The sequence below is a fragment of the Hyaena hyaena genome, unplaced genomic scaffold (genome assembly GCF_003009895.1).
Source record: "Hyaena hyaena isolate Hyena2069 unplaced genomic scaffold, ASM300989v1 scaffold_445, whole genome shotgun sequence".
Classification (NCBI taxonomy): Eukaryota; Metazoa; Chordata; class Mammalia; order Carnivora; family Hyaenidae; genus Hyaena; species Hyaena hyaena.
In genome coordinates this window covers 702,349-728,311 of record NW_024081077.1, presented here as the reverse complement: position 1 = coordinate 728,311, position 25,963 = coordinate 702,349, and the positions used below count along the sequence as shown (strand labels likewise).

The 25,963-nt window shown below is 38.3% G+C and overlaps 1 protein-coding gene across 1 annotated transcript in view; it reads right to left on the bottom strand.

Annotated features, from left to right (window-relative positions):
- The window catches only part of NELL2 (neural EGFL like 2), a 340,664-nt gene that overhangs the window by 167,698 nt on the left and 147,003 nt on the right, over nt 1-25,963 (bottom strand). Inside the window, exons 11-12 of the mRNA XM_039253298.1 lie at nt 24,716-24,818; nt 14,779-14,907 (exon numbers count right to left, since the gene is read on the bottom strand). Coding sequence (XP_039109229.1) covers nt 14,779-14,907; nt 24,716-24,818 — 232 coding nt within the window. The remainder of the gene's footprint in view (nt 1-14,778; nt 14,908-24,715; nt 24,819-25,963) is intronic.

Below are 25,963 nucleotides of genomic sequence, written 5' to 3'. Positions count from 1 at the left end.
TGAGGTGGGGGGAGGGGGGGATAGAAAGAGAATCCTAAGCAGTTTCCATGCTGTCAGCACAGAGCCAGATGAGGGGCTCAACTTCACAAACCGTGAAATGGTGACGTGAGTTGAAACCAAGAGTCTGAGTCTTAACTGAGCCACCTAGATGCCTCCTACTGTAGTCTTGCTTAGGTCCTAAATATAAGAGTTCATCCTCTTCCCCGTCATCACATTTTGTCTCTCCCACCATTCACTGTTAAAACCAGCCCAAAGTGCCAGGCAGCCCTTGCATGCTTGTGCCTAAACTCCTTTCACCGCTGGCATAAAGCCAAAAGCCCTCAAGAGGATCAAATAACGCTAACAGAAACTAGGGGTAAATATCATGCTCCCTTACAGCTATCTTCCTAGTATTTACTGAATTTAAACCAACAGTTCTCAACTGGGAGCAATTGTTTGTCCTCCAGGGGAAATTTGGCAATGTCTGAAAACATTTTTGGTGATCACGACTCAGAATATGGGTACAAACACAGGTGTGCTACTGGCATCTAGTTTGTAGAGGCCTGGGATGCTGCTAACTTCCTGCAATGCCCAGGAAAGCCTCCTATGACACAGAGTTATAGTCCAAAACATCAACAATGCCAGGAATAAAAACTCTGGTTAAACCACATGATACTCGGAAATATATGGCCACACAGGCTCAGTAATTCATCTTTCTAGGCAGGAGCATATTAACTAAAAACTCAAAACTAACAACAAATCTTGAAAACTCAGCCCTGGAAGGACATCAAAACAGAATTAATCTAGAATAGTCCTTTTCAAACTTTAATGAACACAAGAATCACTTGGTAAGCTGATAAAAATGCAGGCTATTGAGACTCAGCCTTGACCCAATTAAGCAGAATTAAGGTTGCATCCAGGAATCTGTGTTTTTAACAACCTCCTTAGGTGATTTTGAGGCAGCTTGAACCGCACTGTAAGAGAAACCAAACTGTACCAATGAAAGTAAACTGAGACTCTGAACACTAACGTTCCTCTCTAGTTGAACATACAGCTGAAAACCACTGGATAGTTACCAAATAATTAAGTTAATTTATTAAATAAGCTCTATGTCTTAAACCAGCACTCTCAAAATTTTCATATACATAGGAGTCACCCAAGATCTTGTAAACATGCAGATTCTGATTCAATAAGCCTGAGATAAAATAGGACATTCTGTATTTTTTAATTTTTAATGTTTCATTTATTATTCAGAGAGAGAGAAACAGAGCATGAGCAGAGGAGGGCCAGAGAGAGAGGGAGACACAGAATCTGAAACAGGCTCCAGTCTCCAAGCTGTCAGCACAGAGCCCGACGTGGGGCTCGAACCCACGAAACATGAGATCATGACCTGAGCTGAAGTCAGACGCTTAACCGACTGAGCCACCCAGGCGCCCCTGACATTCTGTATTTCTAAGGAGCTCCCAGGTGATGGCGTATATGGCTCCTTGGACCACCACATTGAGTACTAAGGTCTTAAAAGCAACTGCCAAAAAGAACACAAGACTAGTTCTATTAACAAAGCACAAACCCATCAATCACAATTCTCATTTCCTCCTGCATTTGGAACATGGGCATAGACTTTCACGGTTACCTCTACTAGAAAGTCAGCTCCATGAGGGCAGGAGTTTAATCAGTTTTGTTCACAACTATTTGACCGGCACCCATTCAAGGCCTGGCACGTAGCATGTGCTCAACAGATACTACAAATAAATGAGAAATGAACAAAGATCCTCTCAATGAAGTCTAGTGATAGAAACCAATCATAAATCAAAATCCCCCAAAAAGAACTTAGAGTTCCACCTCAGAGGGAAGAAAGTGTAGCTGGAGCCAGGAGTGAAAGTGCACCAAGCTCCTGGGGTCCCAAACAGACCCGATTCTGCTATTCACCCTGAAAAAATATAAAGGCAGAGAAAAGAATGGTGGTGAAACAGCAACAGACTTTATTTCAGTGAGGCCAATACCAGGAAGACAGTGGACCAATGTCTCAAAGAAGGTCCCTGAAGTACTGAAAATATTTCCACATTTACATAAGGCAAATGAGGGACAAAGGTGGGTAGGTATGTGCACCTGGGCAGCAAAGGTCAAATGGATCATTGTTGTGAGGTCAGTCACAGGTAGGGGTCTTGCTGGCTCAGGGCAGTACTTAGTGCTTGCCCTGGTAGTTTTGGTTTCGAGTATGGGATGCTTTGCCTTCAGGGTCTTCCGCTTGATCCAGGAGACAAGTTAGAAAAATCCCAACTAGCGAGGTATCACCATCCCAGACTTTAGCCTCTACTACAAAGCTGTCATCATCAAGACAGTATGGTATTGGCACAAAAACAGACACATAGACCAATGGAACAGAATTGAGAACTCAGAAGTGGACCCAAAAGTATACAGCCAACTGATCTTTGACAAAGCAGGAAAGAACATCCAATGGAAGAAAGACAGCCTTTTTAACAGATGGTGTTGGGAGAACTGGACAGCAACATGCAGAAGAATGAAACTAGATCATTTTCTCACACCATGCACAAAAATGAACTCAAAATGGATAAAGGACCTGAACGTGAGACAGGAAACTATCAACACCCTAGAGGAGAAAGCAGGAAACAACCTCCTTGACCTCCACCGCAGCAACTTCTTACTTGACACATCCCCAAAAGCAAGGGAATCAAGAGCAAAAATAAACGATTGGGACCTCATCAAGATTAAAAGCTTCTGCACGGCAAAGGAAACAACCCAGAAAACTAACAGGCAACTGACGGAAAGGGAAAAGATAGTTGCAAATGACATATCAAATAAAGGGTTAATATCCAGAATCTATAAGGAACTCACCAAACTCCACGCCCGAAAAACAAACAACCCAGTGAAGAAATGGGCAGAAGATATGAACAGACACTTCTCCAAAGAGGACATCCAGATGGCCAACAGACACATGAAACGATGCTCAGCATCCCTCCTCATCAGGGAAATACAAATCAAAACCACACTGAGATACCACCTCACGCCAGTCAGAGTGGCTAAAATGAGCACGTCAGAGAACTCTAGATGCTGGCGAGGATGTGGAGAAACGGGCACCCTCCTACACTGTTGGTGGGAATGTAAACTGGTTCAGCCCCTCTGGAAAACAGTGTGGCTGTTCCTCAGGAAACTAACACTAGAACTCCCCTAGGACCCAGCAATAGCACTGCTAGGAATTTTACCCAAGGGATACAGAAATGCTGATGCATAGGAGCACATGTACCCCAATGTTCATAGCAGCACTCTCCACAATAGCTAAAACATGGAAAGAGCCTAAGTGTCCATCAATAGATTAATGGATCAAGAAGATGTGGTTTAGCTATACCATGGAATACTACATGGCAATGAGAAACCATGAAATCTGGCCATGTGTAGCAACATGGATGGACCTTGAGGGTGTTATGCTGAGCGAAATAAGTCAGGCAGAGAAGGACAAATATCATATGTGTGCACGTATAGGAGGATTAGGAGGAACTTGACGCAGGACCAAGGGGGAGAAGAAGGGGGGAAATGGTGGGGGAAAGGGAGAGAGGCAAACCATGAGAGACTCTTGAATGCTGACAAAAACTGAGGACTGATGGATGTGGGGGGGAGGAGGGATGGGCATGGAGGAGGGCACTTGTTGGGATGAGCACTGAGTGTTATGTGGATACTAATTTGACAATAAACTATTTGTAAAAAAAAAAAAAAAAAAAAAGAAAAGAAAAGAAAAAGAAAAATCCCAACTAGAGAGGTACCTGGGTGGCTCAGTTGGTTAAGCTTTCGACTTTGGCTTGGGTCATGATCTCACAGCTTGTGAGTTTGAGCCCTGCGTCAGGCTCTGTGCTGACAGCTCAGAGCCTGGAAACTACTTTGCATTCTATCTTCCTCTCTCTCTCTTAAAAATAAACATTTAAAAAATTAAAAAAAAAAATGAATCCAACTAGAAAAGCTTGAGGTCAAAATGGAGGCAGGCAGCTGAAGTCCTTTTTCAGAAGTACTTACCCCTATTTAATACATAGATGCATCATTAATTGATGACTAATTTATAATTTCTTCCTTACAAAGATAGCATCCAAAACTCCAATGGACTTAAATATGAATATTTTCTAGAGAAGTGCATTCTTTGGGGCAGGACATCAGTTGACCATGAAAGTCACAGGACTATGGTGTTTTGTTTCAAAAAGATAGTATATGGCTAGAACTGATTGTTTCTTCAAGTTCTTTTGAATGAGAAACTATGGCTAAGAAGAAATTCAAAGGAGTTCAACCCTTATTAGGTTTGATTTTAAAAATTTAAAGTCTTCCCTTCCTATAAGAGAGGATCCTAGCTTCAAAGAAAAAAATGCCCTTTTTCTCCAATTTAAATATCTTCAAGTTTACAAATGAATAGAAATTGTTTTTGAGTCAGCAAAAGTTGAAGTATCACAGACAGTAAATGATGAATGAACCCAGGACTGCTAATGCAAGCTCAGATTTAGCTTTGTCACTTGATCGTAATTTTCAAGTTTTTCACCAAACTTCTCAGATAAGGAATAATTCTTATGAAAAACAACACAACACACACACACAGTTGTCTCCTCAGCAGAGTAAACATGGTTTAAATAGATGTTCCATTAAGGCCTAAAAACACTAATGTTTCCCTACATGGCCTTTATTATATTGAGGTATGTTCCCCCTAAACCTATTTTGTTGAGGGTTTTTATCATGGGTGAGTGTTGTATTTTGTCAAACATTTTATTCTGCATCTATTGAAAGAATCATATGTTTCTTATCCTTTATTATTGTGATACACATTGATTAATTTGTGAATACTGAACCACCCTTGCAGCCCTGGAATAAATCCCACTTGATGGTCGTAAATGGTTTTTTAAATGTATTATTGTTGGATTTGGTTTGCTAATATGTTGTTGAGAATTTCTGCATCCATGTTCATTACGGATATTGGCCCATAGTTCTCTTTTTCAGTGGAGTCTTTTATCTGTTTTTGGTATCAGGGTAATGCTAGCCTCTTAGAATGAATTTGGAAATGTTCCTTTTCTAGAATTTTTTGGAATAGTTTGAGAATAATAGGTGTTAATTCTTCTTTATATGTTTGGTAGAATTTGCATGTGAAGTCATTGGGCCCTGGACTTTTGTTTGCTGGGAATTTAATTCCTGATTCAATTTCTTGCTGGTTATCAGTATCCCATATTAATTCTCGAAGTTGTCTTATATGGCAATCTTTTCACTTGGTTGGATGCATAAATGATTCATCTTATTTGAAAACATCAGAAATACTTTTGGTCCTCTTTTTGTTGTTAATTTCTAACTGTGGTGTTAATTTTAACCACCAGTGAGCCTTAGGATAACCAGATATTTGGTCAAACATTATTCTGGGTGTTGGTGAGGGTGCCTAGGGATGAGATTAACATTTGAATTGGTAAATGAGTAAAGTAGATGCCTCCCTCTTGTGGGTGGGTGTCATCCAATCAACTGAAGTTCTGAATAGCTAAGTAAGAGGCATATATTGCCTGACTGATTGTGCACTGGGATATAGATCTTCTGCCCTTGAACTGGGCAATTTACACCACTGGTTCTCCTGGTTCTCAGTTCTTTGGACTTGGACCAAAAGTATGCCATGGACTCTGCAGATAAGCAGCTTGATGACTGCAGATCTTGGGATCTTCCCAGCTTCCATGAGCCAATTCCTTATAATCAATCAATCTCTCTCACTCACTCAATCTTTTTCTCGGTCCATGTATGTCCTATTGGTTGTTTTCTTAGAGAATCCTGATTAATACAGTAACCTTGGGCTTTTTTTTTTTTAAAGAAACTCTACCATAAAAAACCACAGAGAATACATCATTAGCCATAATTTTGAGAGCTACAGAGTCTATAAGAATTCTCTAATTAATCCCATAGGGCTCAGTCCTCTGGTTATTTATCCCCACTCTGTTAACAGTCCTCCCGTTAACTCCAGTGGGGACTTGTGTGCAGCGTTTACAATTAGAGAATTAAGCTCATTCTGCATCTTTCCTTTCTTATCTCTTGGAGCAACGCTATACGGCTATCACTCATCTTATTGTTAAAGATATCCTCTCAGATTGGCTCTATATTCCATAGTTAATAATATGTAGATACTAGCTATGTCAGGAATTCACAGTAAATGAATTATTTGTGAAGTGGTAATAAGCTGAGAAAGAGAAAAAAGAAGGAAGGAAAGAAAGAAGCACAGAGGGAGACAGGGAGGGGAAGGACAGGAGGGAAAGAAAGTTTTCCCATTGTCTTCCTATGTGGGTTATTTACAAGGTCTCAGCTCATTACAAACTTTCTAATGCCAATGACCTGCTTTCAGGATAGAGTACAGATTATTTTTCCCTTTTCAGAAACATTCACTTTGTAAGGTGCTGCTTACAGTTAGCTGCTTTAAAAAATGGCTCTCTAAAGAAAAACCTATATGCAATTCGTATTTATAAAAGTAAGAATTAGATTAGGTATCTAACAAGTAAATTAAAAGCAGTAAAAATTGGGGAGCCTAGGTGGCTCAGTAGGTTAAGCTTCAGATGCGTGCTATTGGATCAGGTCATGATCTCCTGGTCCTCCCTCCTCCTCCCCCTCCCTATCCCTCCCCAGCTCCTGCTTGCATGGGTGGGCACTCTTTCCTTCTCAAAATGAATCAATAAACTTTTCTGCAAGAGTTGTAAAAATTTAAAAACACTCAATTTGTAGATAGATGATATGAATTTGACCCTAGGTTTACTGTTTGCTGTGCGGATAAATGATTTTGGGCAAATCATTTGATTTCCAAGCTCTTCAATTTTCTCCACCACAAAAAAAGATGTTATAAAAAGGCCTGCCTGCATCATAGGACTGCTGGAAGAAATCAGATGTTTTATCTATAAAGCATATTAAGTGTCTCTTAAGAATCATAGGGTTATTAGCAGCAGGTGGTGCTTTTTATTACAGCCCCATTGACAAACAATAGTAGGAAAGAAGCATACAAAATAGAAAAGAGAAATTACTTGTGTTCATTAAGAGTTATGCTCACATTACTTCACACATGGGTTAGAATCTCCAAAAAATGAAGAACAAGAAAATAGATAGAAGAGGGATCATTACCCAAAGGATTGCATTAAAAAGACAGGAGTGAAATGAGAGGAGACAGTGTTCCTTTTAAGAGCAGGTGGAAAAGAAAATAGAAAACAAAAGATCTAAATATAATTTATAATTTATGTTTGAAGGCGTGCCATGCCCGGCATATAGCAGGTACTAAACAAGTGTTTATTAAGATTCTAATCTCCACATTCCAATGGCATTTAAATAAAGCACCTTCTACATGCCAGATATTTAATGTTGAAGTGAGTTGATTTGCACATTTTAGATAGAATTAAAATCTTAAGTAAAAACTTGAAGTGTACAGTGAAAGCAAGACAGATGGGGAAATTTCTGGGATTTGTGGTCCTTTTACTATCCATTTATCAATGCACATATAATTTAACAAATAGCAAGTTTTCTAAATGAATGAATTCCTTTTCTTGCACTACTCAAAATAATTTTTAAGGCTAAAACATACCCATTTAAAACAAATGAATTCCTCTTTATCTATAAAAATCAATATGACAGCCTTTCTTATGCAATATAAGCACAATTCAATGAATTCCATGCTTGTCTTTAATAATTCTTTACTAGTGGAGTAGCCTAAAGGTGCTCATCTGTTCAGCATATCTAAGCATTTCAAAACCATCAATAAACAAATATTTCTTAAACTCTACATTGTCTATCTTTATTTTAGAAGTTTAGAAGAATTCAAGGAAAATAAACAGTCTATGACAAGACACTTATAGGTGGGAGACACACACACATATACATATAGGAATACATATATCAGTCCTTTAATAGTATAGTGTATAAGAAACATATTACAACTGGAAAATTGGATATAAACTGGTACAGAGCAAGGTACTAATTCTTTGGTCAGAAAAAAAATTTAAAAAAGGATTTGAGAAATTAAATCTGTGTACTTAATTCATCAAGAAAGTCTTCAAAAAGAAAATAAAACACAAACAGTCTAGAAGGATAATTAAATCATGAATCATTAGACCAAAAAACAAAAGGGATTTCTGCCAGATTAAAGAAGTTTGCTATACCATAATAAAGTACCACAAACTGGTGCTTAAGCAACAGAGACTTATTGCCTCAAAATTCTGTAGACTAATATACCAAAATCAAGGTGTTGGAGGGTTAGTTCTTTTCTGAAGGTTATAAAGGACAATTTATTGCCTACCTTCTGGGGCTTTCCTGGAAATCTTTCCTCTTCCTCAGTTTGTAGATGCATCACCCCAATCTCTGCCTTCATACTCATAGGACATTCTCCCCCATATGTCTGTGTCTACATTTTCCCATTTTATAAGGACAACAGTCATATTGGAGTAGGGTCTCACCTTTTTCCACTATAACTTCATCTTAACTACTTACACTTATAACATTTCCATTTCCAAATGAGGTCACTTTCTGAGGTACTGTTTTTGAACCTCAACATATGAATTTTTGAGAGACACAATTCAATACATAACACAGATGAACCATCCTGAGCAAAGGAAATGATTAAGATAGCTACAGGTGACTTGCTAAGGTTTAATGGATGAATAACTATGTAGGGCCAGGCAACAGAGAACCTTGGAACCTTAGCAAAGGAGCCTGATGTGTTGAGCAACTGGAAGGCACTGTGGGTTCCCAAATAGAAGAAATGGTGTTTTGTAAACATTAATCTGAAGAACGGGTCCTGGTTGGGTTAGGAGGGAGTGAGGCACTAAAGACAGAATAACTAAGTAGAAGGTGACATGAAGTAAAAAAAAAAAAAATCTCTGGCAACAGTCAGAATCAAAGAGATTAAATGAATCCAAGAGAAAGTGGTCTATCAATAAGATTATTCCTTTAGGGAGTTCAGATTATACCAAACAATTTCCTATATTCTTGTTAATCTGAGTACATTAGTAAGATATCAATTACCAATCTCACTAATTCTATGTGATATGCAACTATATGAATGACTCACTTATACAAAATTACTTTCCTGTTCTTGGTGTAATGCCAAAGGCTTGGAGAGCAGTAACACCAACTATTTAAGGGGTTTGGGAATCAGGAAAAGCTTCTTAAACATAATGCACTATTGTGTTGACACAATGTAATCCCTGGCATCTATTATGCACCAAAGAGAAAGAGTTAGCAAATGAATGACTTCTGAAGACACTAATCTAAAATGGAGTGTGAAGGTGGTCCTAACATAATAGCCAACAGTGGAATGTCAAGAAGGAAGATATAGTCAAAACGTCAAAAGTCCCTATAATTTTCCTTTTAGAAGGAAGGTATATAGCAAAGAACCATTCTAGAAAATATCATGGCCAGCCTAATTTTTGACAGCTCTTTCAGATTATATGTACTGACAAGAGATGAAGTGAAGAGGAAGTACTAAAATTTTATTATGCATCTTGGGACGCCTGGGTGGCTCAGTGGTTAAGCGTCCAACTTTGGCTCAGGTCATGATCTCACGGTTTGTGGGTTCAGGCCCCACATTGGGCTCTGTGCTGACAGCTAGCTCAGAGCCTGGAGCCTATTTCAGATTCTGTATCTCCCTCTCTCTGACTCTCTCCTGCTCACGCTGTCTCTATCTCAGAAATAAAAAATAAAAAAAAATTAAAATTTTACTAAGAATCTAAAGGGAATGTGGGACATTGAATGGATGGAGTTGAATATATAATTTTTAAAAGAAATATGGTAAGCATACATACAGTTCACAAGAAGTACAAAGGAAGCCAACATACTTCTGAATATTTTATATCCTTTATATCTAAAAGGTGGATAAGACATCAATCATAAAATCCTACTAAACCACGTTTATAAACTCATTCATGAATGAGAGGTTATCATCTACTTGGCTGAGATACTGGGGGTAGAGGAGAGACAGAACTTAAAAGGATAAAAAAAAAAAAAGACAAGGATGAAAAATGTTTCCTTACCCTCACTTCCTTTAAGCTACTGGTCTTTTCCTCCTTCCCTTCATAAGCAAACATCTAGAAGGAGCTCTGTCTCTTCATCAGATAACATTTTTCCCATGATGCAATATTTAATGTGCTCCCAACTGGTTGCATCATCACTTTTGTACCCAGTTAGCCACTGCTGATATCCTCGGTGTCATCTGGACATCTCTCAGTCCTCATCTTTCTTGATCTCTAAGAAGCATTCCACTTTCTTCTTCAAATTCTGTCTTTTGGTTTCTGGAACATCACCTTCTCTTTTCTCTCCTCCTACGTTTCAGCCACAACTTTGCTGTCTCCATCACCAAATTATGTTTTCTATAAAATGCTCAAAGTCTGGAGTTTTCAAAAACTCTCTAGGCAATTTCTCCAGTTCTTCAGCTATCATTTATATGTCAAAGAATCCCAAATTTTACATACAACTTGAACTTCTCTGAAGTCCACATCCAAGGATATTCAAATGGGTACTCAACTGTGATGTCCCCACAGGTTCCACAACCCAACCTGGTGATCTTCCCACCCAATCCTGTTTCCTAAGTAACACCAACATCTGCCTATTGCTCAGGCAAGAAGCCTGGGTAGCAACCTTGAAATCTCTCTCCTCATCTCCTATCACCAATTAATCAACAGGACTAGTTTTACCTCACAAATGTTCTCAAATGCATCCACATCTCCCTTTCCACTTTTAATGCAAGCCGCCACTGTCTCCCATCCAGTCTTCCCTCCACTGGTTTCCTACCCAGTCTTCCCTCCATCCAGCCTAAAGCTGAAGTGATTTGTTTAAAACACAGATGTGATGGGGCGCCTGGGTGGCTTAGTCTGTTAAGCGTCCGACTTTCGCTTAGGTCATGATCTCGCGGTTCGTGGGTTCGAGCCCCATGTCGGGCTCTGTGCTGACTGCCAGCTCAGAGCCTGGAGCCTGTTTCAGTCTGTAACTCCCTCTCTCTCTGGCCCTCCCCTGCTCACGCTGTCTCTCTCTCTCCTAGAAATAAACATTAAAAAAATAAAAAAAAAAAAATGTGGTTAAAAAAAAAAAACACAGATGTGATCATGACACTCCTCTGCTTAAAAATATTCATTGGGGCACCTGGGTGGCTTAGTCGGTTAAGCGTCCGACTTTCGCTTAGGTCATGATCTCGCGGTTCGTGGGTTCGAGCCCCGCATCGGGCTCTGTGCTGACTGCCAGCTCAGAGCCTGGGGCCTATTTCAGAGTCTGTGTCTCCCTCTCTCTGACTCTCCCCTGCTCACGCTGTCTCTCTCTCTCCTAGAAATAAATAAAAAAAATATAAAAAAAAAAACAACAAAAAAAAACATTCATTGCCTGCCCCTTTGTCCTTAGCATGAAACCCTTATTTAGTCCTTACTGTGCCCTTCAAGGCCATGCTGCCCTTCATCCCTCTCATCGGGCACCTCTCCCTTTGCTCTCTGCCTTCTATCAATTCTTACAAAGTGTTTCTCACCACCTGGAGGCCTGCTGAGTCCTCCACTTAGGAAATGCCCTTCTTTTCCTATCCTTACTTCTATGCCTAGCTGATGCTTACTTAATCTTTAGATTTCAGGAAAAAACAAAACAAAACAAAACTATTTTCTTCAAGCACTACCACCCATCCAGACCAGACTCCTGTTAACCTATTTCTCTTTCAGGGCACTTGCCACATGTGCAATTAAATGCTCTTTGGTGTAATGAACTCTTTTTTTTTTTTTTTTTTTTTTATGTATTATTGAGAGACAGAGAGAGACATAACATGAGCATGGGAGGGACAGTGAGGGGGAGAGACACAGAATCTGAAGGAGGCTCCAGGCTCTGAGCTGTAAGCACAGAGCCCGATGTAGGGCTCAAGTCCACGAGCCATGAGATCATGACCTGAGCTGAAGTCGGACGCTCAATTGACTGAGCCACCCAGGAGCCCCCAGCGATGTATGTCTTATTTCCTGTTTCGCCTCTAGGGTAGCCTTAAACAAAGAAGGTATTCAATAAATGTTTGCCAAATGAACAAATGAACTCCAACACTTACCAGTGCTATTTTAACTCTCATCAAGTAAGCTGTGGTAAAAATTAATAGTCTCAATTACAGTTTTACCATTAAAACAATCCTACAGATTCAATAAACAAAATGTGTGACACACATTATTACCTCATTTTTGTATATAATCACAAGTCTAATTTCTTAGAGAACCAGAATTCTGTAAAACCAGCTTATAGACAACATGAACAATTGCCTAATTTTTAAATGTTACTTCTAAGAAGTCAAATATTATTAAAGTTAACAATAACAGAATGAAAGGAAAACCAAATTTTATCAAAATGCTGGGAAAAAACCTCTGAACACAAATAACGAAAGATAGTATTAGAAGTCCTCATTTGGAAAAATTCAAGATCTCTGTAATAAACCAACAAGTTTTCCATCATTTTCTTAACTTGAAGATTTTTATCTTTAAATGACAAATAACATGAAGAATTTACAAACCATCTTTCAGTATGATCCATTCAGAATGGAAAGTAGCTGCCAATTTTGCTACACATTTATAGGTAAAAATGATAAAAACCCATTTTCTATAGGTTGCATTAAAAATCTTAGATTTTTTAATTCAGATTTAATCTAAATCTCTGCCCTCTTCTCTTGAACTCTTTCCTGTTTCAACAAACAGCAACAACACCCATGTGGTGTTCAAACTCCAAAACTTGACTCCCCTTTAATCCCTCCTTGATTTTTCTCCACAATAATCTGCAAGTACTGTTGGCTCTATTTTCAAAAAACACCAAGAACACACTTCCTCCTCTTTATCTCCCTTATCATTTTCTTAATCCAGACAATCATCTTTGCCTAAACTACTACAAAAGCCTTCCAACTGGTCTTCCTATTTATGCCTTTTTCTCCCCACCATATTTAACCCATAATCTACAGTTTAGTTAATTTAAGGCCCTGCAGCCAGCGCCACCCTTTTCAAGACAGGTATTTCACTCCCCTATTTGAGATCACTCTAAACTCCTTACAAGCCTCTCTATAACACCTGGCCCCTACTTAATTCTACAATTGCATCTTAACTGACGCTTCTGCTGCATCACATTATCCTTTCTTTTGGTTTCTAGAACATCCAAGATAGTTCCCACTTAGGGGCTTTCTACTTGCTATTGCTCCTGGTTGGAATGCTCTGTTCCAGATCTTTCTGTGCTGTTTTCTAGTCATCCAATCTCAAGTCAACTGTCAACCCTTCCCCCTCAAGCCCCATCGACTTTCCCTGACCATCTCACCTAAATTAATCGCCAATCTCTATCACATCATCCTGTTTCATTTTCTTTCTATTATTTATTACTAACCTGAAACTGCCTTCTCTATATCTATGGTTACCACTTATTCTGTTTTCCCCCTAGAATGTTAACTCCGGAGCACAGGAACCTTCTCAGTCATATTCACCATTCACTACCTAGTACCTAGAAAAGTGCTTGGTATACAATAGGTACTCACTAAATATTTATTACATGAGTGAATGTACTTAACAACAAAAGCAGCAGCTGAGAATAAAAATAATGATCAGAAAATTAAGATTCAAAGAGGTATCACATGAATTTATATTATGTGGTTTTATGTTACACATTTTGACAGTATCAGTAGGGCTAATTACATGTTAGAGATCTCAAATATTATAATGAAAAATACATGACTAAGTTTAAATCCATTTCTTATATAAACCCTTTCAAAATGAGGAATTTTAAACAAATCTGCATCATAAATGGAGAAGGAAAGACATATGCCTTTCCTTCAGTAAAAATATAATGGTCTCTTTAGGACTGAAACAGAAGCATTTAAAGAAATCCTTGGAAAAAAAGGTCAATTTTAAAAATAAATACCAACGTTTAAGGTGGCAAAAATCTATTGAAAGCTAAGAGAGACAACAGACAGTGGTTTCCAAAGGGTCAATAAATCATCGTGTAGCTAAACAGAGGCTGGCAAGTTTATACCTTAGAGGGTTTCTGTCTCTAAGGACCAATGGCACACTCTTGACATTTGTAAAGGGTAAGTCTAGAACCCTCCAAATGTCCAAACACCACTGTGTCCGTGTTCTTACTTGCAAGACCCACTAGCTACTCACATATTTAATGAGAACCATTTAAATATGTGCCTCAGGGAAATAATAAATTACTAAATCTCATGGACTTCCAGGGTCTTCCTGATCACTATTTGTGAATGTCAAGGGCCTCCTCACAGTATTTGGACTGTTTCCACAAGAGAATAAACTACCATGTGGGTATTAGTTCAAGATTCTAAAAAGTAACTAGGAATCTATTTACTCCACTGGAGCAATTTACTAAATACCACAGAGCATGAATACAACCTCTGAGATTACTCACAGCAGCAAACAAAAGGAGCAGTGGGTACTTTATCTTCCTGTTAATTGATTGCTTTTGTTCAACAACATTGGAAAAATCTGACTACAATTCTAACTGCAAGCCACAGTAATCATGTCAATATGTGAACTATCTGAATATCTAATTACAAAAAAAAAGAAGGCAATTTCACAGTGGAAGTATTATTTTAATTCAAGAAACCAGCCATATTAACTTATTAGTCTGACATATAGCAGATAGCTAAAAAAACTTTAATTTGAAAGATAATTATTTTTAGCTGATTAATATGCTTCAAATTAAATTCACTGCTTTTAATGGGCCCATCAACTTGACAACCTGGGAAATTAATAAATTTTGCATGCAGTAATCCTAGGAAATTTATACAGCTGAGCTACACATCATTATAAGGATTACCTTCACAGTAGGCATTGTCCTCTCGAAGAGCCCTAAAACCATCTCGACAGCTACAAACGGCCCTGTCATTCAGATTTCTGCAGACAGAATTCTCCATGCAGTTATGCCTTTCAGAACAAAAATCATAACCTACAAGAAAAAAAAACTCATTAAGGTAAATGAAAATATGACAAAGCAAATAAATTTGCCAACTAAATACTCCCTTTGATTTAGAAGTTATTTTTCCCTCAATTATTTTTTAATTTTTTAATGTTTTATTTATTTCTGAGAGAGAGACAGCATGAGCAGGGAAGGGTCAGAGAGAGAGGGAGACACAGAATCTGAAACAGGCTCCAGGCTCTGAGCTAGCGGTCAGCACAGAGCCCTACGCTGGGCTCGAACCCACAAACCTCAAGATCATGGCCTGAGCCAAAGTCGGACGCTTAACCGACTGAGCCACCCAGGCGCTCCCCTATATTATTTTTTAAATTGATATCTTCATCCACCATTAGAGAACCACATGTTAGGTGTACTAAAACGTGTTTATGTTTAACTCAGGTGTTTCCTACTTCAAGTTAATTCTGTCTTCTAGGTCTTTCTTCTGACTTTAGGTTTTCTAGTCCCTGATATTTGAAGTACAGTCCTCCAAATATCTGAAACAAAGAGATCCATAGAGTGCAAAATGAAGATTTATAATATAAAAGATGACTCAGGGGCACCTGGGTGGCTCAGTCAGGTAAGTGTCTGACTCTTTTTTCCCCCCGGGCTCTGGTCATGATGTCATGGTTTGTGAGTTCGATCCCCACACTGGGCTCCATGCTGACAGTGTCGAGCCTAAGATTCTCTCTCTCCCTCTCTCTCTCTTTGCCTCTCCCCCTCTCACTCTCTGTCTCTCTCTCAAAAATAAATAAACTAAAAAAAAAAAAAAAAAAAAAGACAACTCAGTGAAAAAGTAATCTGTGAACTAAAGGTTGAACATGATCAGTACTATGGATAAAACAGACCTAGGCCAGATGAAATATGGACATTATGTACTTAAGAAATGAACAACCTGACATTATTATGTACTTAAGAAATGAACAACCTGACATTCTTTAAAAAATTGCAAATGTGTTAAAAAATGAAAATTACATTACTTTAATCTAATTGTATCTGTAAATCTGCAAGGCAGAGGATGTCCAATTAAAAAAAGGATAAAAATATGAATTACAAAGATTTCACAAGTTCCAGAGTGTTTATGAGAGGATGGAAAAAATGGAACATTTTATCAACAGTGGCACCAGTCACATATAATTTCTTAGGATGTCTACTGCCTGTGTCAAAGATCATCTTGTTCAAAGATCATCTAAGATACTGACATGAAAAGCTTAAACACTAGACTCCATACAGAATGGAAATTACATGATTGTACATCATTCAAACAATTTTCCAATTGCTTGATGCAGAAGTTCTCTCATTTTACAGTGCCTAATGAATTACAATTTCAGTCCATGTACAAAAGAAAAGAGGACTAGAAAAATGCATTTCATGTAGCTCAGAATAAACTCATCTGCTGACATACAGCTAAGGAAAGACTTTTACCTAAGCCAATCATGAGGATGGAAGTTCTACACTGACCCATCTTACTTGTAACCAAATTACCACAGAATGCTGTGATTCAGAGAAAGGGTAGACTAAACTGTACCACAGCCAGCAGGCATACTTTGGTACAGTGCTGTGCATTCTGCCTGGCTGGTGCCCAAAATGACTATTTTGAATATCACCCCACAGTTAAAGCATATCCCCATGAAGTACAACTACAATGTACAGTAAAAAGTTGTGTGTACAAGTTAATACATCTTAAGAAGGGTGATATTCTCAAAATGTAATGATGGCATTAAAAAGGGCAAGAAAAAACAATGAATTGCGATTTCTACAGAAATAAAATAGAACAGAGGGGTACGAAGGCCGGAACAATATATCGTCAATAGCGGCATTTAAATCACTTGACAACCAAACTTTCTTGACACAATTCCCCACAATCTGCATTCTCATGTGTAAGGCCCAACATTTTGAAGTAAAAAGTTCATTCTTTTTTTTTTTTTTTTTTAATGTTTTTATTTCTAGGAGAGAGAGAGACAGCATGAGCAGGGGAGGGTCAGAGAGAGAGGGAGTCACAGACTGAAACAGGCTCCAGGCTCTGAGCTGACAGTCAGCACAGAGCCCGACGCGGGGCTCGAACCCACGAACCGCGAGATCATGATCTAAGCGAAAGTCGGACGCTTAACCGACTAAGCCACCCAGGCGCCCCAAAAAAAAGTTCATTCTTAAGAGAAAAAGAGTCAAATATATTTTCTCCTAAGTCTTTTTCTTTCCTTCTTCTTTAAGTAGCTAAATTGGGACCACACTTCTTAAAATGTATTCTATCATCTTTTTACAATGCCTGAGAAGAAATGATTTCAGGGTAAACGTCACCTTCACTTTCTACCCCAATAGCTCAGTACTTCATCAATTTATAAAGAAAAGTCTCTAAAGAAATCTCTTCATATTTTTTCTAAATTAAAACAAAGTTACCTTAAAAACTGGCCCACTCCTTAAGATATACACAGAATCAAGAGATCATGTTGTAACACAGTGCTAACTCTTTGCAAAATGGCACCCGTAATGTTTCTAACAACGCTCATAGGGCTGTGACTAAGAATAGGTACTGCTCTGAGGCATTTTTATTTTTCTTTCATAAGTTTCTATTTTCCAAAACTATCTTTCAATTTTTTACTTTGCTGCATTTTCTCTACTCATTCTTCGAATTTTGCCTAATTTATGCCATCACTTTCTAGGCCATTCCACCTCTATTACAGTCTTTTTCCAGTTCTGCCTATAAGTAATGCTCAGACCTCTTATCTCAGCATCGAATATCACGCATACATTCACCACCTAGTATCCAATTGCTGCAAGAATTTTCCAACTAAAAGATAACATTGAGATCCTTCTTTTATTGTTTGAGGCTCAACTAGGGAGTGCTTTATTTTTTATCAGATGGGTTTTTAATTAACATAAAAGATAAACATTTTGTCAATCAAATTATAATTTACTCTTAATGTCAGATAGATATTTTGATTTATTTTCTCAATAAGTTGATTGATCTATTGGTTGTTTTACTGCTTAGATACAAAAGGCCAGTGTCAAAAGGCTGACTATTGATAAGTAGAAAATTCAGACTCAGTTAAAGTAGGTTGTCTCCAATCTATAGGTAATAACTCCAAAAACTCAGTATAAGTTGGCAAAAAACCATAGCCCTATTCCCTTCATACTTGCATTTCTAGTCATATATGCTTGGCTTTTGGAGTTGAAAGACCTGGATTTACATCCAAATCTCTATTACTTACTAGCTGTGTAAATTACTACTTGTGTAAATTAATTAACCTTTTTAAACCTTTTTTCTCACCTATAAAATTAAGATAATATCTACTTCACCAAAATATAAAGTTCAAATGAGATCACTTATGTAAAAACATAGTAGTATAGTATTTGTTAACAATTAAAGCAACTAGAGTATTACCAGTAAGCCATAGCCAAATACATAGAGATACTTATTATGGAAGGAAATTGAAATATTTGTTATAGATGGATGGATCTAAACTAATCCAATCCAATCCACCTTTTATTTCCCACTTTGGACTTTAACTTCAAAGCTACCAAGTTTTCTATTCCTTTTATATGCTTTTCAAATCTACATGAAATCCTCTCTTTTGCTAAGTATAGATATTTCTATAAAATATTAATATGCATTTCTCTACAATTGGTTGAATAGGAAAGAGTGAATACAAAAGATTATGAGTAAGAACAATATGCATAAAGGTTATACATAATAATCAGGAGAAGGAGAATAAACAACTTTGAGGTGGTTTTTGCCCACAAGGTCTATTTCTCCTTTTCGTGGGGGGAAAACACCCCACATGGTTGGTTTGCATGAACCAGTCACCCCTCTGTTAGCCCATGTGCCAATAGGAAGATGGACTGTACCACCCCACAGGATAATCAGAGCATCCCACTGGCTTGGACACTACTGTTCTTTCAGGTCTGGGCATATGACCCAGTTCAGGCTAATGAAGATTAAAAATTAATTATGGGACTTTTGTTCAACTCCTGAAGATAGAAAACTTTTTCTTTCACTTACTCAAGTATTATAATGATGTGAGCATAAGAATGTCAGTGGTCTAGCTGAAAACACAGAGATCCTGTAAATAGAGCCACTTCAGAGATCCATCTAGGCAAAGGAGCAGGATTGGAGAGCTGTAAAAAGCTTCTTATAGGAGCCATATGTCCCATTTTTTGCCTATATTAGTTGGATTGGGTGTTTTACTACTTGCACCTAAAAGATCACTAACTTATTTAGGTATTATTTGCAGGACGATGGATAATCCTGATTTTTCCAACATTATGGTTCATGTGCATGGATGCACACTTTTTAAAAAGCACCACTTGCAATTGATTTCTTTTAATGTGTATTACAAATATGTGAATCTAACAAACAATGACATTATTTTATGGGCACCATTGTTTGAAATGATGCTGCATTTTTAAAAATTGAGTGACTAACAGATATAAAAAAATTAAATACTGTTAGTAATACATAAATAACAAGAATCATGAAGGTGTAAGTGAATAATGTGGGAAACAATTATCCAGATGTCGGCAGAAAATCTATACCCACTGAACACATAGATGTCCCTACTACTTGTAGGACTTGATGAAGTAAATGCTAAATTAAAGTAGGACATCCAGTGAAGAGAACTTACTGGTACTGCAAGCAGAGAAAGGAGGTGCCAAGGGAGGAGGAAAAGGGAAAGGACGCAGACACAAAAATTCTATCCTATAATTTCTCTATCTTTCTGAGTCAGAGTCCTCACTGTATCATCAAGTCTCTTGTCATGTTGTTAATTTGTTATAAGCTCCCTTGACGAGGTTCTCAAACATGAAAAAGTGCAAAGACCATTCCTGCTACTATGACATAAGATCTCCAGCTACAGAATACCTTGATAATAGTCTTGGTTCAATTGGATTTTGTGCCTAGAGATCGGAGGCCTTATTTAGGTGTACAGCTTCGTTTCTAACACTGGCTGAGCCTCTGGTGGAAAGGTCACCACTTTAATCTCATGCTCTGCTCCCGGAGAATATTTAATAACCCTTATTGTAGAACTTCCTTTTTCAGATGTGAACACAGCATCCTTAGCACTAGGCAGACAGGCCTGGAAACTGGAGGCCAATTATATTACAAATGCATCTGTCACAATGTATGAGTAGGTGTTAACTCAAAATTTAAGCCTTAAGAACTTAACTTCTTCTAGTTAAAAAGTCAGAGAATGCCAGGAAACTTAGTTTCAAGAAGAACCAACTTGTCCAATTTTAGTTCCAGCACTAAGACAGTAGTTCTTAATGTTGGCTGTGTAAAAAAAAAAAAATTAAGAGTTGTTTGCTTTTTTTTCTTTTAATGATGATACCATGGTTCCATTTCCTATCAATTATATTAGAATCTCAGCAGGAGGAAGTGTAGATCACAGATTTCTTCACTGTATTTTGAGTGTGCTGTGTAAACACATTAATTTTTAAAACTATAAACAATTTAAATGTAACGCAAGTTTTGTAGCTGGCTTTTCCATTTCTTAACTTGCTGTTTGCAATATATCAGAGCTCTTTTAAAAACACATGGATGTAGGGTGCCTGGGTGGCTCAGTCGGTTAAGCGTCCGACTTCAGCTCAGGTCATGATCTCACAGCTTGCAAGTTGGAGCCCCGCGTCGGGCTCTGTGTTAACAGCTGGAGCCTGCTTTAGATTCTGTGTCTCCACCGCTCTCTGCCCCTCCCCCTCTCATGCTCAGTCTCTCTCTCCTTCAAAAATAAATAAGCATTGGGGCGCCTGGGTGGCTTAGTCGGTTGAGCGTCCGACTTTCGCTTGGGTCATGATCTCACGGTTCTTGGGTTCGAGCCCCGCGTCGGGCTCTGTGCTGACTGCCAGCTCAGAGCCTGGAGCCTGTTTCGGTCTGTGACTCCCTCTCTCTCTGACCCTCCCCTGCTCACGTTGTCTCTCTATCTCTTTCTCCTAGAAATAAATTTAAAAATAAATAAATAAATAAATAAATAAGCATTAAAAAAAAATACATGGATGTGATCAAGGCTTCTCTTGATATCTGAAAGGGCCTATCTTGGCTATTCACTCAAATCTTGTCCTAGCCAATCTTGTCTAATTTCTATGGTGTTCACCTCTCAAATCTCTAAGTAGTTCCTGGACACTTCCAGGGGATTAAAGATGGCCACAAATTTTTAGCACTCTTATCATGGTGGGATCTATTCCCCCATCCCTCTTGAACCTGGGCTCGCTTATAACTCTTTTGACCAGAGGAATATGGTAAAAGTGAGGCTGTGTCAGTTCCAGACATAGTCTTAAAGAGCTTCAAACCACCATATAACAAGTGTGACTGCTAACCTGATGGAGAGGCCAGAGGAAGAAGTCCTGAGATTACCATGCAGAGGGAGAGAGTTCCAGATGTACCCACTCTTCCTGTCATCTCTACTGAGATGCTTAGCATACAGTGAGTATAGTGAACCTTCTAGCCCAGCCTAGCTGAATGACCCGAGTTAACACCATGTAGCAGAAGAATCACCTGCATAAATTCCTGACAGACAATACTGCAAAATATAATACAAGAGCTGTTGTTTTAAACCACTGAGGTTTGGGGTAGTTTGGCATGTAGCAATAGTTAGCAACTCCAAATGTGGTCTCACAGAGCAGTAACATCAGTATTGCCTGGAAGCTTAAGACACACAGGTATTTTTGGCTCCTTCCCAGACCTACTGAAGTAGGATCTACATTTTGATAAGATGCCCAGGTCATCTGCATGCACACTGAACCTTGAGAAGCACTGGTTTAGTCTACCTTTGGTTGCCAAAGAAACTCTAGTCAGGCTGCAGACTTAGTCCAGCTCCCAAATCAAATGAGTGGAATGTGCATTCTTGATTCATATCAAGTTCCACACATGCTCCATTCAAGGCTCTGGCTCAGGCATCATGAAGATGAAAACTAAAGTCGCCTTCCTATCTACTTGATATAATCTCTTTTAGTAGTGTTCCTTAGCTGCTGAGAGCTCTTTTGAAAACTCCTAGAAGGTAGACCAAAACTTAGCAGACCAAGTCTTAAACCACTGTGAAATGCCCAAAAAGCCTTTCACAGAAATGAGACTTTAAAACTCTTAATGGAATGAATGGAAGAAAGAGCTAAAAGGAAAAGACAAAACAAAACTGCACCACCCTGTTAAAAATGGGAAGGGGGAAAGGCACCTGGGTGGCTCAGTGGGTTGAGTATCCAACTCTTGGTTTCGGTTCACATACTGATTTCAAGAACCATAAGACTGAGCCCCGCATTTTATCTGCACTAACAGCATGAGGCCTACTTGGGATTCTCTCCCTCACCTCTCTCTCTTACCCTCTCCTGCTTACTCTTTGTCTCTTTCTCAAAATAAAAATAAATTTTAAAAAAATGAGATAGGGAAATTATGTCTACTTTCAATAGACTAGGTGTCAAAGAAATTGAATGGCATACGTTTCATAGTTTTTTTCTTTTTCTTCCATTTAAACTTTCCTTTGCGTCACCATAAAAGCCACTATTCAAGAAAGTGCTAATAGCTCATATAGAGCAGTACCTTATACAGGACCAACTGTATCAATTATGAGCATCTATGACATCCCAGGTGTCATAGTAGGTATTAAGGAATAGAAATGAATATTAAGAGCTAGCCCTGAACTCACAGTGCATAGTTTAATAAAGGAGAGAGATTCACAAATGAGAATTTCAGTAGAATACAGACAGTCCTGACTTAGGATGGTTTGGCTTACAATTTTTTTACTTTACAATGAGCAAAAGTGATATGCATCCAGTATAAACTGTACTTTGAATTTTGAATTATGATGTTTCCCTGGGCTGATAAATGGTACAATGCTCACTTATAGGCGGAGTAGGGGCAGTGAATGGCAGCTCCCAGTTAGGCATGTAATCACAAGGATAAACCACTGATACAACCATCCTAGATCCATACAGCCATTGTGTTTTCACTTCCACTACAGCATTCAGTAAATTACATGAGATATTCAACAGTTTCTTTTAAAACTGGTTTGGTGTTAGATGATTTTTCCCAATTGTAAGCTAATGTAAGGCATACCCCAGAGATATTATGGGTTCAGTTCCAAGCCACCTCAATATAGCAAAAATCTCAATAAAGCAAGTCAAGTGAATTCTTGGTTCCCCAGTGCATATAAAAGTTACATTTACACTATATTGTAGTCTATTAATTGTGCAATAAGATTATGTCTAAAAAATGTATTTATCTTAATTTTAAAATGCCCTGTTGCTAGAAAATGCTAGCCATCTTCTGAGCTTTCAGCAAGTTGTTATCACTGATCACAGATCACCATAATGTGATAATAATCTCAAAAAATTGAGATATTGTGAGATTTACCAAAACGTGACACAAACATGAAGAGAGCAAATGCTGTTAGAAAAATGGAGCCAATAGACTCAATCAACACAGCATTGCCACAAACCTTCAATTTATAAAAACACAGTATCTACAAAGTATAGTCAAGTGAAGCATAATAAAATGAGGTATGCCTATCAGTCTTTTGAGGACACTGACAATAGGCAAGGCTAACCTATGATTGTCAATAGGTGAGAGGTTTTCAAATGCATTTTTGACTTAACAATATTTTCAACTTATGGGATTACAGAGATAGAACCACATCAGAATTTGAGGAAGACATGTGCAGAAAAGCACATATAATCTTGCTAGTGGTAGGGATCTTAAAGAACTGCATGCAACCAATCTTTTAGTTTAATGTTTGAATCTATAATAAAATACCAAGTTTTAGAACTCAGGATAGAATACTAAGTTAGTGAGGCAGCCCAGTGCATGTGTGAACAGACCAAATTTTACTTTTTTCTTTATTTAGTTAACTGAAAATCTAAGCCCTTTCTACTTATTCGTCTTAGGCTTATCATCACAGAGGCAACACAGAATGAGCAATGCAGGTCTGATGGCCTCACTCTTGAGGAGCATAGACATCCATTAGTAGGGCACCTGGGTGGCTCAGTTGGTTAAGCATGTGACTCCTGATTTTGGCTCAGGTCATGATCTCACAGTTCGTGAGTTTGAGCCCTGTGTCGGGCTCTGCACTGACAGTGCAGAGCCTGCTCGGGATTCTGTCTTTCCCTCTCTCTCTGCCCCTTCCCTGCTTATACATGTATAATCACTTTCTCAAAATAAATACTTAAAAAATTATGCAAAGTCAATTACAAAACAAAAAATAAAGAGCAAACCAAAAAACTAAAACACAAAGAGAGAGAGAAGAAAGGAAAAAGAAAGCCAATAAAATAACTCAGCCCTGTCATGTCAATTTGTCCAGAAGTGTCACACGGACTCCGAACCAGTACACAGAAAGAAGTGTGAAGACCCAGTGCTTGAGACAGGTATAAGATACATAGTAAAAATGTATGAAAACATCTTGATTTTATTTATTTTTTTAAATGTTTATTTATTTCTAGGAGAGAGAGAGAGAGACAGCGTGAGCAGGGGAGGGTCAGAGAGAGAGGGAGTCACAGACTGAAACAGGCTCCAGGCTCCGAGCTGGCAGTCAGCACAGAGCCCGACGCGGGGCTCGAACCCACGAACCACGAGATCATGACCTAAGCGAAAGTCGGACGCTTAACTGACTAAGCCACCCAGGCGCCCCGAAAACATCTTGATTTTAATTCAATAATCATAATAAGAAATTTGTGACTCCCTACTGTCTACTAAATTAGGAAAGCACTTAAGGATATACTGTTATTGTTTGAAAATAACTTGCTTATAAAAATTTTTATTTCATGTCAGTTAAACTTGACTCCAACAAGGACTCATGCCCATGGATCTTACTTTACAAAAATGTCTTACCTTTACAAACTTTGCAACAGCTATGAGACAAGGTAATCTGATGGGACTCTGGACAATCCAAAGCAGGGCAGCCTGAACTTTCAACCAGCTTCATGGTTTGGTCCTATGAGACACAGAGAATAAATGCTTGAAATTTCTGAATTAGGACTTACTAAGAAGTTCCCAGATCCAGCATCTGGGAAGATTCTGTGTACACAGGAGTAAAATTTTCATCCTGAGAAACTTTGCATAGGTCACAGGCTCACTCACAAGATGACATTAAATCATAATTGGAAAGCTTTTAAAATGGATACGCAGCTCTTGGAAGAGGAGCCGTATAAACTACCTTGCAGCCATATAAACAATTTGCCAAACATCTAGGGAATCCTGAAAAATTCTTTTAGTTTTACAACACATTTGCACATCCTGATGACAACTGTGGCACAAATACAGCTTAAATTAGATCAAAAGCTCACTGTGAGAAAAATAAATTAAAACTGAGCCTTTTAAAGTTCTCTTTCAGAGCCTAAGTGTCCATCAATGGACAAATGGATCAAGAAGATGTGGTTTATCTATACCATGGAATACTACATGGCAATGAGAAACAATGAAATCTGGCCATGTGTAGCTACATGGATGGACCTTGAGGGTGTTATGCTGAGTGAAATAAGTCAGGCAGAGAAGGACAAATATCATATGTTTGCACGTAGAGGAGGATTAGGAGGAACTTAATGGAGGACAATGGGGGAGAAGAAGGGCGGAAATAGCAGGGGAAAAGGGGAGAGGCAAACCATGAGAGACCCTTGAATGCTGACAAAAACTGAGGACTGATGGATGTGGGGGGGAGGGGGGGATGGGCACGGAGAGGGGCACTTGTGGGGATGAGCACTGGGTGTTATATGGAAACCAACTTGACAATAAACTATTTGTAAAAAATAAATTAATTAAAAAATAAAGTTCTCTTTCAAAGGTTTGTAAACGGTTATGAAGAGATTCTCACAGGTGATTCTGGTATAACGAAAATGAAGGCAGAATTTGGTTGGCTTCTATACTGTCAACCTCCTTCCTATCTCTTAAGAACAAAGGTCATCAACTATAGCTGCATATAAGTAATAAAATAACTATTGGAGCTTTTAGGCTTCCATTTTAATACTGTTCAAAAGCTTGGATTTTTAGATGTTATTTCTATTAAGTACAACTCTTATGGAAGAAGTACTCATTTCAACATCTCCTCTTCCTGGAGTATCTATAAAAGAGATTACAATGATT